The 12,879-nt window shown below is 33.6% G+C and overlaps 1 protein-coding gene across 3 annotated transcripts in view; it reads left to right on the top strand.

The window, feature by feature from the left end:
- SENP7 (SUMO specific peptidase 7) overlaps window positions 1–11,231 on the top strand; it is a 133,479-nt gene extending 122,248 nt beyond the window's left edge. For all 3 annotated transcript variants that reach the window (XM_054577393.1, XM_054577392.1, XM_054577391.1), the window contains 8 exons: window positions 449–571; window positions 2,400–2,492; window positions 3,113–3,237; window positions 5,142–5,194; window positions 6,513–6,556; window positions 6,647–6,715; window positions 7,387–7,537; window positions 9,529–11,231. In XM_054577393.1, coding sequence (XP_054433368.1) covers window positions 449–571; window positions 2,400–2,492; window positions 3,113–3,237; window positions 5,142–5,194; window positions 6,513–6,556; window positions 6,647–6,715; window positions 7,387–7,537; window positions 9,529–9,666 — 796 coding nt within the window. In that variant the 3' untranslated portion in view covers window positions 9,667–11,231. The remainder of the gene's footprint in view (window positions 1–448; window positions 572–2,399; window positions 2,493–3,112; window positions 3,238–5,141; window positions 5,195–6,512; window positions 6,557–6,646; window positions 6,716–7,386; window positions 7,538–9,528) is intronic.
- The last annotated feature ends 1,648 nt before the right edge of the window (window positions 11,232–12,879 follow it).

Raw genomic sequence — 12,879 nt, 5'->3', positions numbered from 1 at the left:
AGAAGTGGACTAAGAATTTGGTCATTAGTCATGTCTCAAGAGTTATTAAAATTTTTCTAGGTTTATTTAGGATTGTCAGTTTCAGTTTCATATTTGATTGTGTGATTATTTGGTTAGTATTCCCTTCTCTCCTCATACCCCTGGACTGTAAACTCTGTGGGGGAGGTACTTTTTTTCTCCTCCTCTTTTGTGTCAGTGGTGTAAATATGATGATCGACACATGTTAGGAATTTGATAAATATTTGTTAAATGAATAAATGAGCAACTTCTGCTTTAAACAGTCTTGATGTAGGTGAGGTAACTGAAGAACAAAAATAACCGAAATTAGAGCAAATTGCAAGGTTACTTTGAATGTAAGTGAATATGAAGATTTCCAGAACACATAATTAGGAAAAGACCAAGTAAAATCTAAAAATAACTTAATTTTATGGTGTTGCTACTTTACCAGGTATCTTATTTTGGAGAAGGCATCAAATGAACTTGTTGAACGAAGTCACATTTTTAGTAGCTTTTTCTATAAGTGCTTGACGAGAAAGGAAAGTAACTTAACAGAAGATAATCCAAATCTTTCGTAAGTCAATCTTCCAATGTACTTAAGTTTTGAGAGGCAAATATACCATTTTGATGTTCCTAATGAAATAACTTCATATAATATCCCCTAGAGTGAGCAATATTACCATGTCGGTCCTGGGTCTCTTTGATCTGTGAGACATTTCTCACCTTCTCATGATACTGTTCCCTGTCACAAGTGGTAGTTCTTGCAGGCTGCATTTCCAATCACATTTCCTTTGGGGGGACACTGGAAGTTGGAAAGTAAGGAAGGGAGAAGCTAGGTTATTTCTTCCTTACTTTCTGACTTGGGCAGTAATTCTGGTAGTTTCTCATAGAGTATAAGCTCCATGAGGTCAGGGACCACATCTGTCTTATTTTCTTCTCCCATCCCTAGTGCCTTCTGCTCAGTGCTTGGAATGTACTAGGAACTCAAAGTAAAAAGATAAATAATAATGCTTATTATGGAATGGGGAGAGAACTGTTAGACATTGAAGATTTTCAACACAGGAACTGAAAATAAGATTAAATTGTGGCTCCCGTGTTCTTTCCTATCTTCCTTGCTCTGTCCTATGTGTAATGTATTCCCAATCAGATAAAGTTAGCATAATCGGGAGATCTACCAAACACCAACATAACAAAATAGAAAACTGGGTATGTATCCTTAAGATCTGCAAATGGAAAATTAACAGATTATATACTAGTAGAAAGCAGTTGTATATAATCTTGTAATAGTTGGGTCATTCTGAAATAAGACAGTTCAATAAACATGACTCCTGATTATTTTATGCAGATAGTTTTGCATATAGTGTTAATTCCTACCACATCTTTTAACCCATTCTGGATCCCATCTACTCCTCATTTCTAGCCCTCTGAGTTTGGTTACTCAGTCAGATGTACAGGGGTTGGGAAAAGATGTCTGTTTCCTGTATCACTTGTATATAAATCTGTAAGAACTTAATGATTTATTTAATTCCCTGATTAAAAAAAGGTCCTTCAAGAGACTGATCCCTGATCTAGAAGTCACATACCCCTTCTTCAGCCACTGTTAAATGCCATCCCCGTCCTAAAATTCTTTTTTCACATCCAAACTTGGTTTGATACCCTCCATTAACTTCCCTGATGATATAAAGAAATGAAACTATTATTTGTTTTGTTTGTGTGTCCCAATCCTTTTATAGGTGGCTTTCCTAGATGCTGTAACATGATTCCTTATGCCACTTATATTTCAGTTATTTGTAGTGTTTTCTTTCCTGTCCTCATTTTAAAATAAATTACAGCAATGTGGGTGATTTTCACTATTTGTTCCTAGGAACCTAAAAAATGTTCTTGAAGACATAAAATGAAAGATGGATAAATGATGGCTATGCTTAACAGATTGTTCTGTAGTTTATATATAAAATGAAGGGAGATAAATTTCATCTTTAAAAATTTAAGAATATTTGTCTCCTTCTTCCTCTTATGTTTTAAAACACCTCCCTATTCACAGATACAACATGCAGACAATTCTGTTAAGGCTTAATAACAATGATTTATATATGCCCATATGGAACTAAAAAGAATAAATATGTATAGTTGTTTATATTTAATTGTTGTGCCACTTTTGTAATCTACAAAACATTTAATAAATTGTTGCCTTTATTCTATTACATTATTTATAAATAGTGATCAGATTTAAGAAAACCCAGGAGCCAATAAAAAGAAATAATTTTCTAGTGTGTTATATATTATATATCTTGAAAATAATGGTTAAATAAACCAAATCTAGCAATTTTCAGTTATAAAAATGACTCTTGAAATACTTGTTTAATTTTTTATATATCAACTGTATATATTTTTCATATTCCTAGAATGGCACAAAGAAGACATAAAAGGGTGAGAACATGGACTCGCAACATAAATATCTTCAATAAAGATTACATCTTTGTGCCTGTGAATGAGTCGTGAGTATAGGTTATTTTAAAACAAAATTGGAGAGGATGCATATTTAGATTAATAATCAGTAAGAAGTTTGGGTACATAAATTCCAAGTATTATTTTAAATCTTTTTCTAAAGAAGTAGCTAAAACAATGAGTTTTTTATCTTGGATTTTGGTTTGACAGTGGTTATACTGTAAATATAGTGAAAAAAATAAAATGACAAATGACCCCAAGACTGTAATGACTGAGACATTGAATTTTGTTTTGGACTCAAGAAAAGATTTTGTAATAAAATATCAAAAGATTTTTAAGGTGAATCTCCAAATATTTAAGAGAATAAGCTCTTTAAGTGCTAATAGAAAAAAGGGTGGTGCTATGAGCGTTTGTTAGAGCGGATTCTTAACAGAAATACTGACTAATGGACGTAAATAAGTTTCAATTACTCAGCTTTAATCCTAAGTAGTCTTACTTCTTACATAATTAGTTTTGGGATGTGTGCTCTATATTGTATCGCATATTACAATTGACGTCTTCGTAGTTGAAACATAGTTTGTGATACCCACTTTCTTAGCTGTAGCTCTAGAAGTATTCTTCTGCATTGCTTAGATTTTGTGTTATTAAGATTGTATTTCTTTTTCAACAGGTCTCACTGGTATCTTGCAGTCATTTGTTTTCCATGGTTAGAAGAAGCTGTGTATGAAGATTTTCCACAAACCGTATCCCAGCAAACCCAGGCTCAGCAATCCCAATATGACAACAAAACAATAGGTGATAAACTTAATGTAAATGGTGTTTTTAATAATGACAAAAACAGTGAAATGATTATAGGGAATACTATGGTGTTAAAAGATAGCATAATTATTTATTATCATTAAATTTACTAGAAGAAGTCTGAAATTTTTATGATAGATGCCCAGATTCATTATAGACAAAATGTAATTCTTAAGTTATATTGTTATATCATTTTATCATAGTACTTTTTATAGAATAACCTTGCTGACATGACTAAGAATTCATGCCATAGCTTGAAATCCCCCATTTTTTCTTAATGTAAAGTAACACAGCTCTTGTTGTCACTACTAATTTACCTAGGTAATGTTGGGTTTCTTATAATTTTTCCATGATTTTTCTTATATTACAACACTAATGTTACTTAAGCAAGCAAATAAGTCTACTTTCCTTGAAGAAGAAAAATCAAAATTATGTGTTTTATTTCTGTAGCCTAAGTGGCAAGCGTAAGTAATAATAGCCATTATCATTAATACTGACCAAAACCTGAGGAGGCGGGTATCTGATAAAGTAACTGATTATTTCCAATTTTCTGTAATCATCCTCTCCTTCAAAAGTGTACTTATGCCCTTTTGGTAATAAAGGATGTACTTTTGAGGCAGAGAATCCAATTAAAAAATGGGCAAAGGACCTGAACAGACACTTCTCCAAGGAGGACATACAGAGGGCCGATAGACATATGAAAGGATGCTCAGCATCACTAGCCATCAGAGAGATGCAAATTAAAACCACAATGAGATACCACTTCACACCAGTCAGAATGGCCATGATAAACAAATCAACAAGTGCTGGTGAGACTGCAGAGAAAAGGGAACTCTAGTGCGCCCTTGGTGGGAATGCAGACTGGTGTAGCCACTTTGGAAAACAGTATGGAATTTCCTCAACTAAAGATAGTACTACCTTTTGACCTGGCAATTCCACTGCTGGGATTACACCCTAAGAATCTCGAAGCACTGATTCAAAAGTACCTATGCACCCCTATGTTCATAGCAGCATTAATTTACAATAGGCAAGTGCTGGAAACAGCCTAAGTGCCCGTCAGTAAATGAGTGGATCAAAAAACTGTGGTACATTTACACAATGGAATACTACGCATTGGAAAGAAAGAATGAACTCCTACCCTGCGCGATAGCATGGATGGAACTGGAGAGTATTATGCTAAGGGAAATAAGCCGGGTGGTAAAAGACAAATACCATATGATCTCACCTGTTAGTGGAACCTAATCAACAAAACAAACAAGCGAGCAAAATAGAACTAGAGGCTTGGAAATAAAGAACAAACTGACAGTGACCAGAGGAGAGCGGGGAGGGGAATATAGGGGGACAGAAGGGGAAGGGTCTAGTCAAGGAACATGCATGAAGGACCCATGGACATGGACAACAGAGGGGAGGATTGAATGTGGGAGGCAGGAGGTGGGTAGGTCAGGGGAGAGTAATGGGGGAAAAATGGGGACAACTGTAATTGAACAACAATAAAAAATAAACAAATGAAATGACACCAGAAAAAAAAAAGTGTACTTACGCAACATTCTGTGATCATAGGTTAAATGAATTGTTACTAGGCAAATTAACCCTCTCCACATTTAAAGAGCAGACATTTTGATTAGAGATCCATCTTTGAAGATTTTCTCTTTATAGGAAACTGGCCCAGCTAACTAGTATTTTAGGTTTTGGCTTTGGGGTTTACACATCCTCTGATAATAGCTGACCATCATCAATTTTATCTGTTGATTGAATTTTGTTTATAACATTAACCATGGAAAAAATTAAGTAGTTTGCTGATATTTTTTCCTTTTAAATACTATTGCATACAAAGTAGAATTTAAGCTTATCTAAGTACTTCAGACATAAAGACTCATACCTGCTTTGTTATTTCTAACTAGATAATGATCTACATACTACTTCAGCACTATCCTTGGGTACAGTGGATTCCCAAGTAAGTGTGTTCTTCATAGATGTGAAGGAAGGAAAACTCATGAATATGTAAAATGACCGCATTGCTAGGTGGGCTCTGATGGACTATGGTGGCCCATAATTAAATTTTGCTGCTTTATGATTCTTTAATGGATTTTTGTGGGGGTAGAAAAGAGGACATGAGAAATTATCATTCTTTTTGCATCTGTTTAGTTTACTTTAACTCCCTAGGTTTGTTTATTTAATGGTTTATCTGATCATCTTAGTTGACTACTTTCCTAATTTCTGTGGGTCAGATATACTTTTATTCTTTCTTATGTCAACAATTGTTTGAACTTAGTATAATTAATAATCTGAGCAAGCATACTTTATACTTTTTTTTATATTCTACTTTCTATTGTGAATTGTTGATAAAAAATTATTCAAAATAGACTCAAGGTCAATCTACATGACTCCTGAGACTAAGATAGTTACCATTAACTTTTCTATATAAGGGCCTCTGAGCTAGTAGGCATGGTCCATATAAGACGTCTTAACTGATTAAGATAGCCATCTAATGAAATTTCTTGTGTGTATTGATAGCAGCAGCCTCCCTGGCCTATGCCTGTGTCTTTACTGTCAGTGGTATGGGGTGGGCAGAAGAAGGTGGTTTTCTTTCCTGCTGTCAGAGTGGCAGGATAGGAGAGCTCCTTGGAGTCAGGTTTCCCACTGGGGTCATTGAAATACTTGTTTTAAGATGAAGTTCATGATGAAAAAAGATTCTAAGGTCAGTTAAGTTGGGTAAACCCTGCATGCTATTCCTGTCTTAAGAGTTTCACTGTTACGTTAGAATACTGAGATACTGAGGAGTTCTGCATTAAAGAAGTGTTTAAGTTTGACTTATTGTTTGACAAATTTATCAGCAAAACACTCATCCCTTCCTTTTCCCTTAATATACATTAATACTCTGCTTTTTGTGCTTCAGAGGAAAGAAATGTCTCTACTGACATTATTTATTGAGGCAGAGAATGTATGTAAGCATAGATTCAATTAACTTGTTTACCTTTGCTTAAGATGGTAACTCTGAATAGGTAATTAAAGTTCCAGGTTGTTTTTTAGGACATTAAAGGTTTGTAATTTCTTGGGACCAGATGTAAAGCTGCAAAAACTACTGTTTCACCACTATAAGAAAATAAATCAGTGAATTTTGATAAATGAAATTAGCTTACTTTAGGTGATGAAAAGACTCTTATTTGAAATTTTAATTTCAGAGTTGTTTGAAACATTTTATAGAGTAACTGAATATTCATTTATTCATACTAGCTTTAATTGCAAAGTCATAAAAATTCATGTTTTTTCAGAGTACTGAGATGAATATGTCAATACCAAAGAAAATATGTAAAAGGTAGGTGCATGTTATAATAATATTTTCAGATATTTAGGTTCACTTCGTAACAGATGTGTATATCTTTATTTCTTCTTTTGCCCTTTACAGGCCATGCATTCTCATACTAGACTCCTTGAAAGCTGCTTCTATACAAAACACAGTTCAGAATTTACGAGAGTAAGTAATGACAGTGTACTCCTTCAGTCTGTTACCTAAAAATCTCAATTTTAAAGCTACCGTAAGAATTACAAGACTATATCGGAATTATATTTTTTTATGTATTTAGATGAGGCCTGTGAATCTAATCAATAATACAGATCCCCTATTATGTATTAATATTCAACTATAAATGTTTTTCAAGGATTATATCAAAAGAATTGGTATTCATAATTGAACAAAAGCATAATTTTACAAAGGAGCAGTTGGTGGTTATCAAAAGTAACACATTATAAAAAAATAACTCTTTCACGTTCTTATTGTATGTGTATGTATGTGTGTTTGTGTAATTTTATAATTTAAGGATCTGGAAAAAACTAGCAGCTAAAGTTTACAAATAATTTGTTAGTTTACTTTGTGGTATAAATGACTTTATGTTTTTGAGTTGTGAAAATTGAGTTGTTGAAAAAGATTGAGACTTTATTTGGAAACTCAGATGATTTTCTTTAAAGTGGGACTTTTCAAGACTTCCATAATTTCTACCGTTAAAGTTCAATCTTTGAATTTGGCTTGAGCCAACACATCTAGAAGCCAATGTTTTTCACTCTTTGTGAAAGTGTTGAATAATAGTAAAATAGTAATAGAAAATAGAGATTTCTATTTAAGTCACTTTACTTTTTTGATGATTTAAGGTATTTAGAGGTAGAGTGGGAAGTTAAACGAAAAACTCACCGTGAATTCAACAAAACAAACATGGTGGATCTGTGCCCTAAAGTTCCGAAACAAGATAATAGCAGTGATTGTGGAGTATATTTACTGCAATATGTGGAAAGCTTCTTTAAGGTATGTAAATATATAAATAAATTTCTTATTCACAGTTACCAGTATACAGTCACAAATTACTGGGCAAGCAAAGAAGCAGGAAGTGTTATAGGTAATCAAGAAAGAAATGGAACCACAGAGACTGGAGTTAGCAGATAAAAACTTAGAAATGATTCGATTTATATGTTGAAAAAAATAGTTGAAGATGAACAAAATGAAGAGATGGAATCTACTAAAAAAAAAAGAAGTGAGCATTCTGGAGTTGAAAATGTATAATGATATATCTGAAATAGAATTTATTGGATGCATTTAATAGCAGACTGGATACAGAAGAACATAGGATTAGTGAACTTTAGGAACACGAGACAATAGAAAGTATCCAGTTTGCTCAGAGAGAAAAAGAGAATGTAAAGAAAAGAACAAGAGCATAACAGACAAGTGTGATGCAGTGAAACAGTCTAATTTACATAAAATTGGAGTTCCAGAAAGATTACATGGTTGTGGGGCAGGCATGCAGAGAGCAAAGCAGACAGAAGTTTAAAAGAAAGATTTTTCAGAGCTAGCCTCATGTATTCAGTTAGCTGAGATAACCATAAACTAGATAAATACAACAAACTGTAGTAATATTGAAGAAGAAATTTTAAAATAGCAAGGAGTCACTCTTTGTATTTTGAACTGTGAGCTTATTACCTCAGTCATTACCAGTGTTATTTATGAAGATAGATACAGGAGCATGGTATTTATACTTGCTTGGAAATTATTTAAAGGTACTTTTGAAAGAGAGGATTATAAGGTGCAATTACACCTTTTGGTGTCATTGGAGAGGAATGATAATATATAGCAGAGTGTGGTACACATTATGGAAATTATTGAATATGTTATATTGTTGTTTTTTCCTTCCTCCCACCCCCCAGCATTGGAACTTCATTAAAGGGCAGCAGTTCTGGTCTTTAATACTCTTTCCAAAGAGATTTGGTTTTATTTTTAGAATATTCTAAGTGCCTTATTATATAACCTATTTCGAATTTGTTACATAATTCTACTTTATATAGCCTCAGTGAGTAGAATATACTTTCAATATAGGTTGTAGCACCATTTAAGATTTCTGGGGGGAAACTCAAAAAACTAAACCTTGTGTTTTACAAATTGAACTAATATAACAGCTTTGGAAGAAAAAAATATAGGTTTGGGATAGACCTCTCCAAACCTTTGGAACTTGTAACTAAACCCTAACGAAAACAATGTTAATTCTAATAAAAATACTTGAGTAGTTAAATCTCTCTGACATTTGCTCTGTGAATCAGTCTGTTTTTCAATGTTATACCCCGAGACTCTTAATTTTCTCTTCAAAATGTAAGTCCTTATATTTGGCTTCTAATAGTTTCATCAGATTTATAAACATGATCTAGGGGTAGCTTTCTTTAGCTGTTACTTATTTTTTTAAACACGGAGAAAAGTCTTCACAGTTGTAACTCGCAACTTCCTGGTTAAGCTTAACATAATGGAAAATACAACAGTCCTTGAAGCCATTGAATTGGCTGTTTCTTGCGCTAAAAGAAGGCACTTCTGCAGGTTGTTATGTGTTTTTTTCTTCAAATCTGTGATTATTCATTTACTGATAAGGCTTTCTCTTTGTTTCAAAATGTTAACATGTTGGAAAAATTTGTATTCAACCTGACTTTTGTATTGTGCTGAATCATTATCTATTTACTAATTCTGTTTTCCACTGTTCAGTTAAACCCCATTGTAGCAAAACAAACAATTTAATTTTGATGTTCACAGTTAGCAATTTAATGAAAATGTAAAATTGATTGGTAATAGTTGCACAACTCTGTGACTATACTGGGAACCATTCGATTGAGTATTTTAGGTGAGTTTTATAGTGTGTGAATGATATCTTAGTAAAGCTATTGTTTATATAAAGTTGGCAATTTCTCATTTCTTTTATGAAATTCAAACAAATTTGAATCATACCACTAAAGTGATTACATTCTTTCTTTTTCTCTCCTTAGGATCCTATTGTTAACTTTGAACTCCCAATTCATTTGGAGAAATGGTTTCCTCGTCATGTAATAAAGACCAAACGGGAGGATATTCGCGAGCTCATTTTGAAACTTCATTTACAGCAGCAGAAGGGCAGCAGTAGCTAGCTAATCTGAGCGGACAGGACGCAGATGTTCTATACGATTACTGGAAAGCTGCTTACCAGCATTTGTGTTAGCCAGCTCAGAGAGGAGAATAACTAGTAGTAGTTTTATAAGCCACTGAACATTATTTAAAATATATAAGGTATATTATTAGAATTGTTGGGATCTCATAGATGAAGTAGAAATGGGGGTGATATATATAAACTTATTAGAAATTAAAATTTCATAAATATTTGATATTTTTCTGATTTATTATGCTTGGATTATGCAATAGCTATGTAATGTGGGAATGCTTTTGTAGATAATAAAAGTATGTGATCTGTACTTCCACATAACGGGAGTTGAGGGGACTTAGGTCCTCTCTGATGCCAGCCCCGGTGCTTGTCAAAATGTTGACAAGTCACATTATGTTGTAATTCTATTTTTTGCAGCTCAAGCATGCAGTATGAATACTGTGTATTTTTTTTTAAAGATTTAGTATCAAGGCTTCAGAAAATGCCATTTATGGCATCCCTTCTGTATAGTTTAAAAGAAGACATAATGTCAGGAAGATGATAAAAATTCAGTCTTTCAATGTGCAGCTTATTTTTCCCAGTTGCTAAATGGAATCATTACTCTGCTGTAATTGTTTTTTTTTTTTTTCTTTCCCCCATTTTTTGATGTCCTTTGTTGGGAGTTGAGAATTTAGTTCATTCATTCAGGGTGAAATTTGGAACAAAAAAAAATTTAGCTATACAAATTAGGTTTTAAAAATTATATATGTAGCTCAACTAAGTTTATTTGAAGTATAACTATGTGCTGACCGCTACAATATCCCAGATTATATGTACACAACACAGTTTATGTAAAGTATAGATGATAAAATTGGTATCCTTATAATTTTAATTAAAAATACTCTCAAAGTCTTATTTATTGTTAGAACTAAATATATAATTTTATAGCTCTGTTACCCAGTATTCATCTGCAAAGCCAGATTGCTCTCATTGCTTTTCTATTTTTAAGCTGTAGTTTTCAGAGACCTATAATCCCCATGGAGCTTAATTTTTTATTAAATGTTCAGGTAACAGTTCTGAATTCATGTGATGATTATGGTATTATATACATACTTCACAACCTTCTAATGTTATCAGGAATATTTTGAGGGGACAATTATAATGTATTTTCTCAGATAAGAAAATTTTTTTAAGAATATTTTAAACCTCTGTTTTAAGCATCTCTTGGATTTACACTGTAACTGTATATAAAGCAGTGAAGCAAAGGCAATTTAAGGTATTGCTAAAGTAGGAACATTTTATTTCAAAATCATGTGAATTGATACTGTCAGTTAAACCTCAGTGTTCTTAAGCTTTTGTTAATCTTGTCACCATCTTTATATTGTTAAAGATACTTGTCTTTTGGAGGTTTCTTACAAAGATGCTTATAATTACATGTTTCATTCCCAATTTGTGTGAGTGTGGAAGGGGACTTTTTTAGGTTACTATTAATTATTTCATACACCTTATTTTGGGAAAGCAAGTATATAGTACATGTTCTTGTGATTTCCTTTTTGTTTTTATGTTTTTTGAAGATACCACTGTCCTTTATTATGTTTTGAAGATTGTCTAAAATTCATTTTCCTAATTTCATGTGGAAATGCTTTGAGAATATCAACCTTTTATATTAAACATATTTCCAATTCATTAAGTTGAGGTGTAATTTTTTAAAGAAATGTGAGCCAGTGTTAGAAATAAATTTTGAATTGTGCCATAGCCAGTGCATATCCTATAACTGATGCTTACATTAATTTTTCTTTCTGTTTTAACAAGCATATAATTAATTTGATAGTTCAGGGAACATTTGGCAATTTTCTAGGTACAATAAAATGAACGACATCTTATTTCTGAATCATTTAAAGTTTAGTGGGAGAAGTGGACGTATGAACAGTCTTAATATTTTCTGGTAAAAACAATCAGTTTCTTTGGGCGCACCAGAGGGAGCTCAGCCTGGCGGGCTGGGGGTGTTGTGTGTGCGCGCGTGCGGGCCCCTGTGTGAGAGGGAGGTGGAGGGGTAGTAAGAGGGCTGTTGGTGGACAGGGAAAGCCTTTCCAAAAAAGTTAATACTATTTTTAATTCACAACTTTTGGGAATAAACTTAGAAAAAGTTTACTAAAATGAATGTATTAAATCAGCCATTTTTTTTTTGTTGGGGAAAATAGGTGTAGACCTGTCATACAGAGCCCTTTCTAATCTGTTTATAATCTATATTCTATCCTCATCTTTCCACTATCACCTACTTTTTATTCATGTACAATTACTAATTTATACTTTCATTACTTTGGCTTAACAGCAAGCTTTAAGCCTTTTAGTCATAGGAAATTAGCTTGGGTTTTCTTTCTTTCAATATTGTCTCTTTGGAAGTGTACTGAGCTCAAATAAACATGAAGTGTGTGTTTAAACATGGTGAGAAAGACCTTCAGTTGTTGCCTGTGTCTGGACTGGAGAAGTGTGAGTGCACGTGCGTACTCGGAAGGCCTGCTTGACCAGACTGTGGAAAAAACCCTGCTGGAAAATGTAGGCCTCTGCTTCCCTCTGCAGAGTCTCTTGTAACTGGGCCTGTCCTGGTGAAAATTTGGAAACTTTGCCTCTGGGCTATTAAAAGCCACGATTCTGTGAGGATGGGGCTTCCTTATGCTGGTGTGGGCTGCATGAAGTCATCTCCTGTGGCTCAGTACATCCCTTTTGGGGGCTGGAGAAATCAGGGTCAGGGCTCCTATGAGATCTCCAGCTGAGGCTGTGCTTTATTTGATACACTGTTTTCTGGGAGTATTCTAATACAAATAAAAGGAACTGGGTTATGGACTATTGTCCTGTGAGTGCGAATGTCACTTTGAACCCAAGATAGAGATGGTGGTTTGGAATAGGCATTGCAGCATTATACCTCCACAACTCAGGCCTTGGCCACGCTATTCCTTCTTCCTAGAACACCCTTTTACTACTTCTTGTCAACTTTATTTTTTTTTTTAATCTGGCTCAAATGTCATCACCCCTGCACTTGCTCAAACAGAATAATTCATTACCTCTCCTGTTTTTTTCCCCGTAATTATTTTTTAATATTCTCTTATCAACTTTATTTCATTATCTGTATACGTTTTTCCCTTTAAACTACAAGCTCCTAAAAGACAAACACTTTATATATGCTATATTTTAGTATGTTAATGGCACAGAATAAACAGAACAT

Source organism: Pteronotus mesoamericanus, unplaced genomic scaffold (assembly GCF_021234165.1).
Source record: "Pteronotus mesoamericanus isolate MK-2021 breed Mesoamerican mustached bat unplaced genomic scaffold, CSHL_Meso_final contig_42, whole genome shotgun sequence".
NCBI classification, from domain to species: Eukaryota; Metazoa; Chordata; class Mammalia; order Chiroptera; family Mormoopidae; genus Pteronotus; species Pteronotus mesoamericanus.
This window is presented reverse-complemented; position numbering and strand designations above follow the sequence as displayed.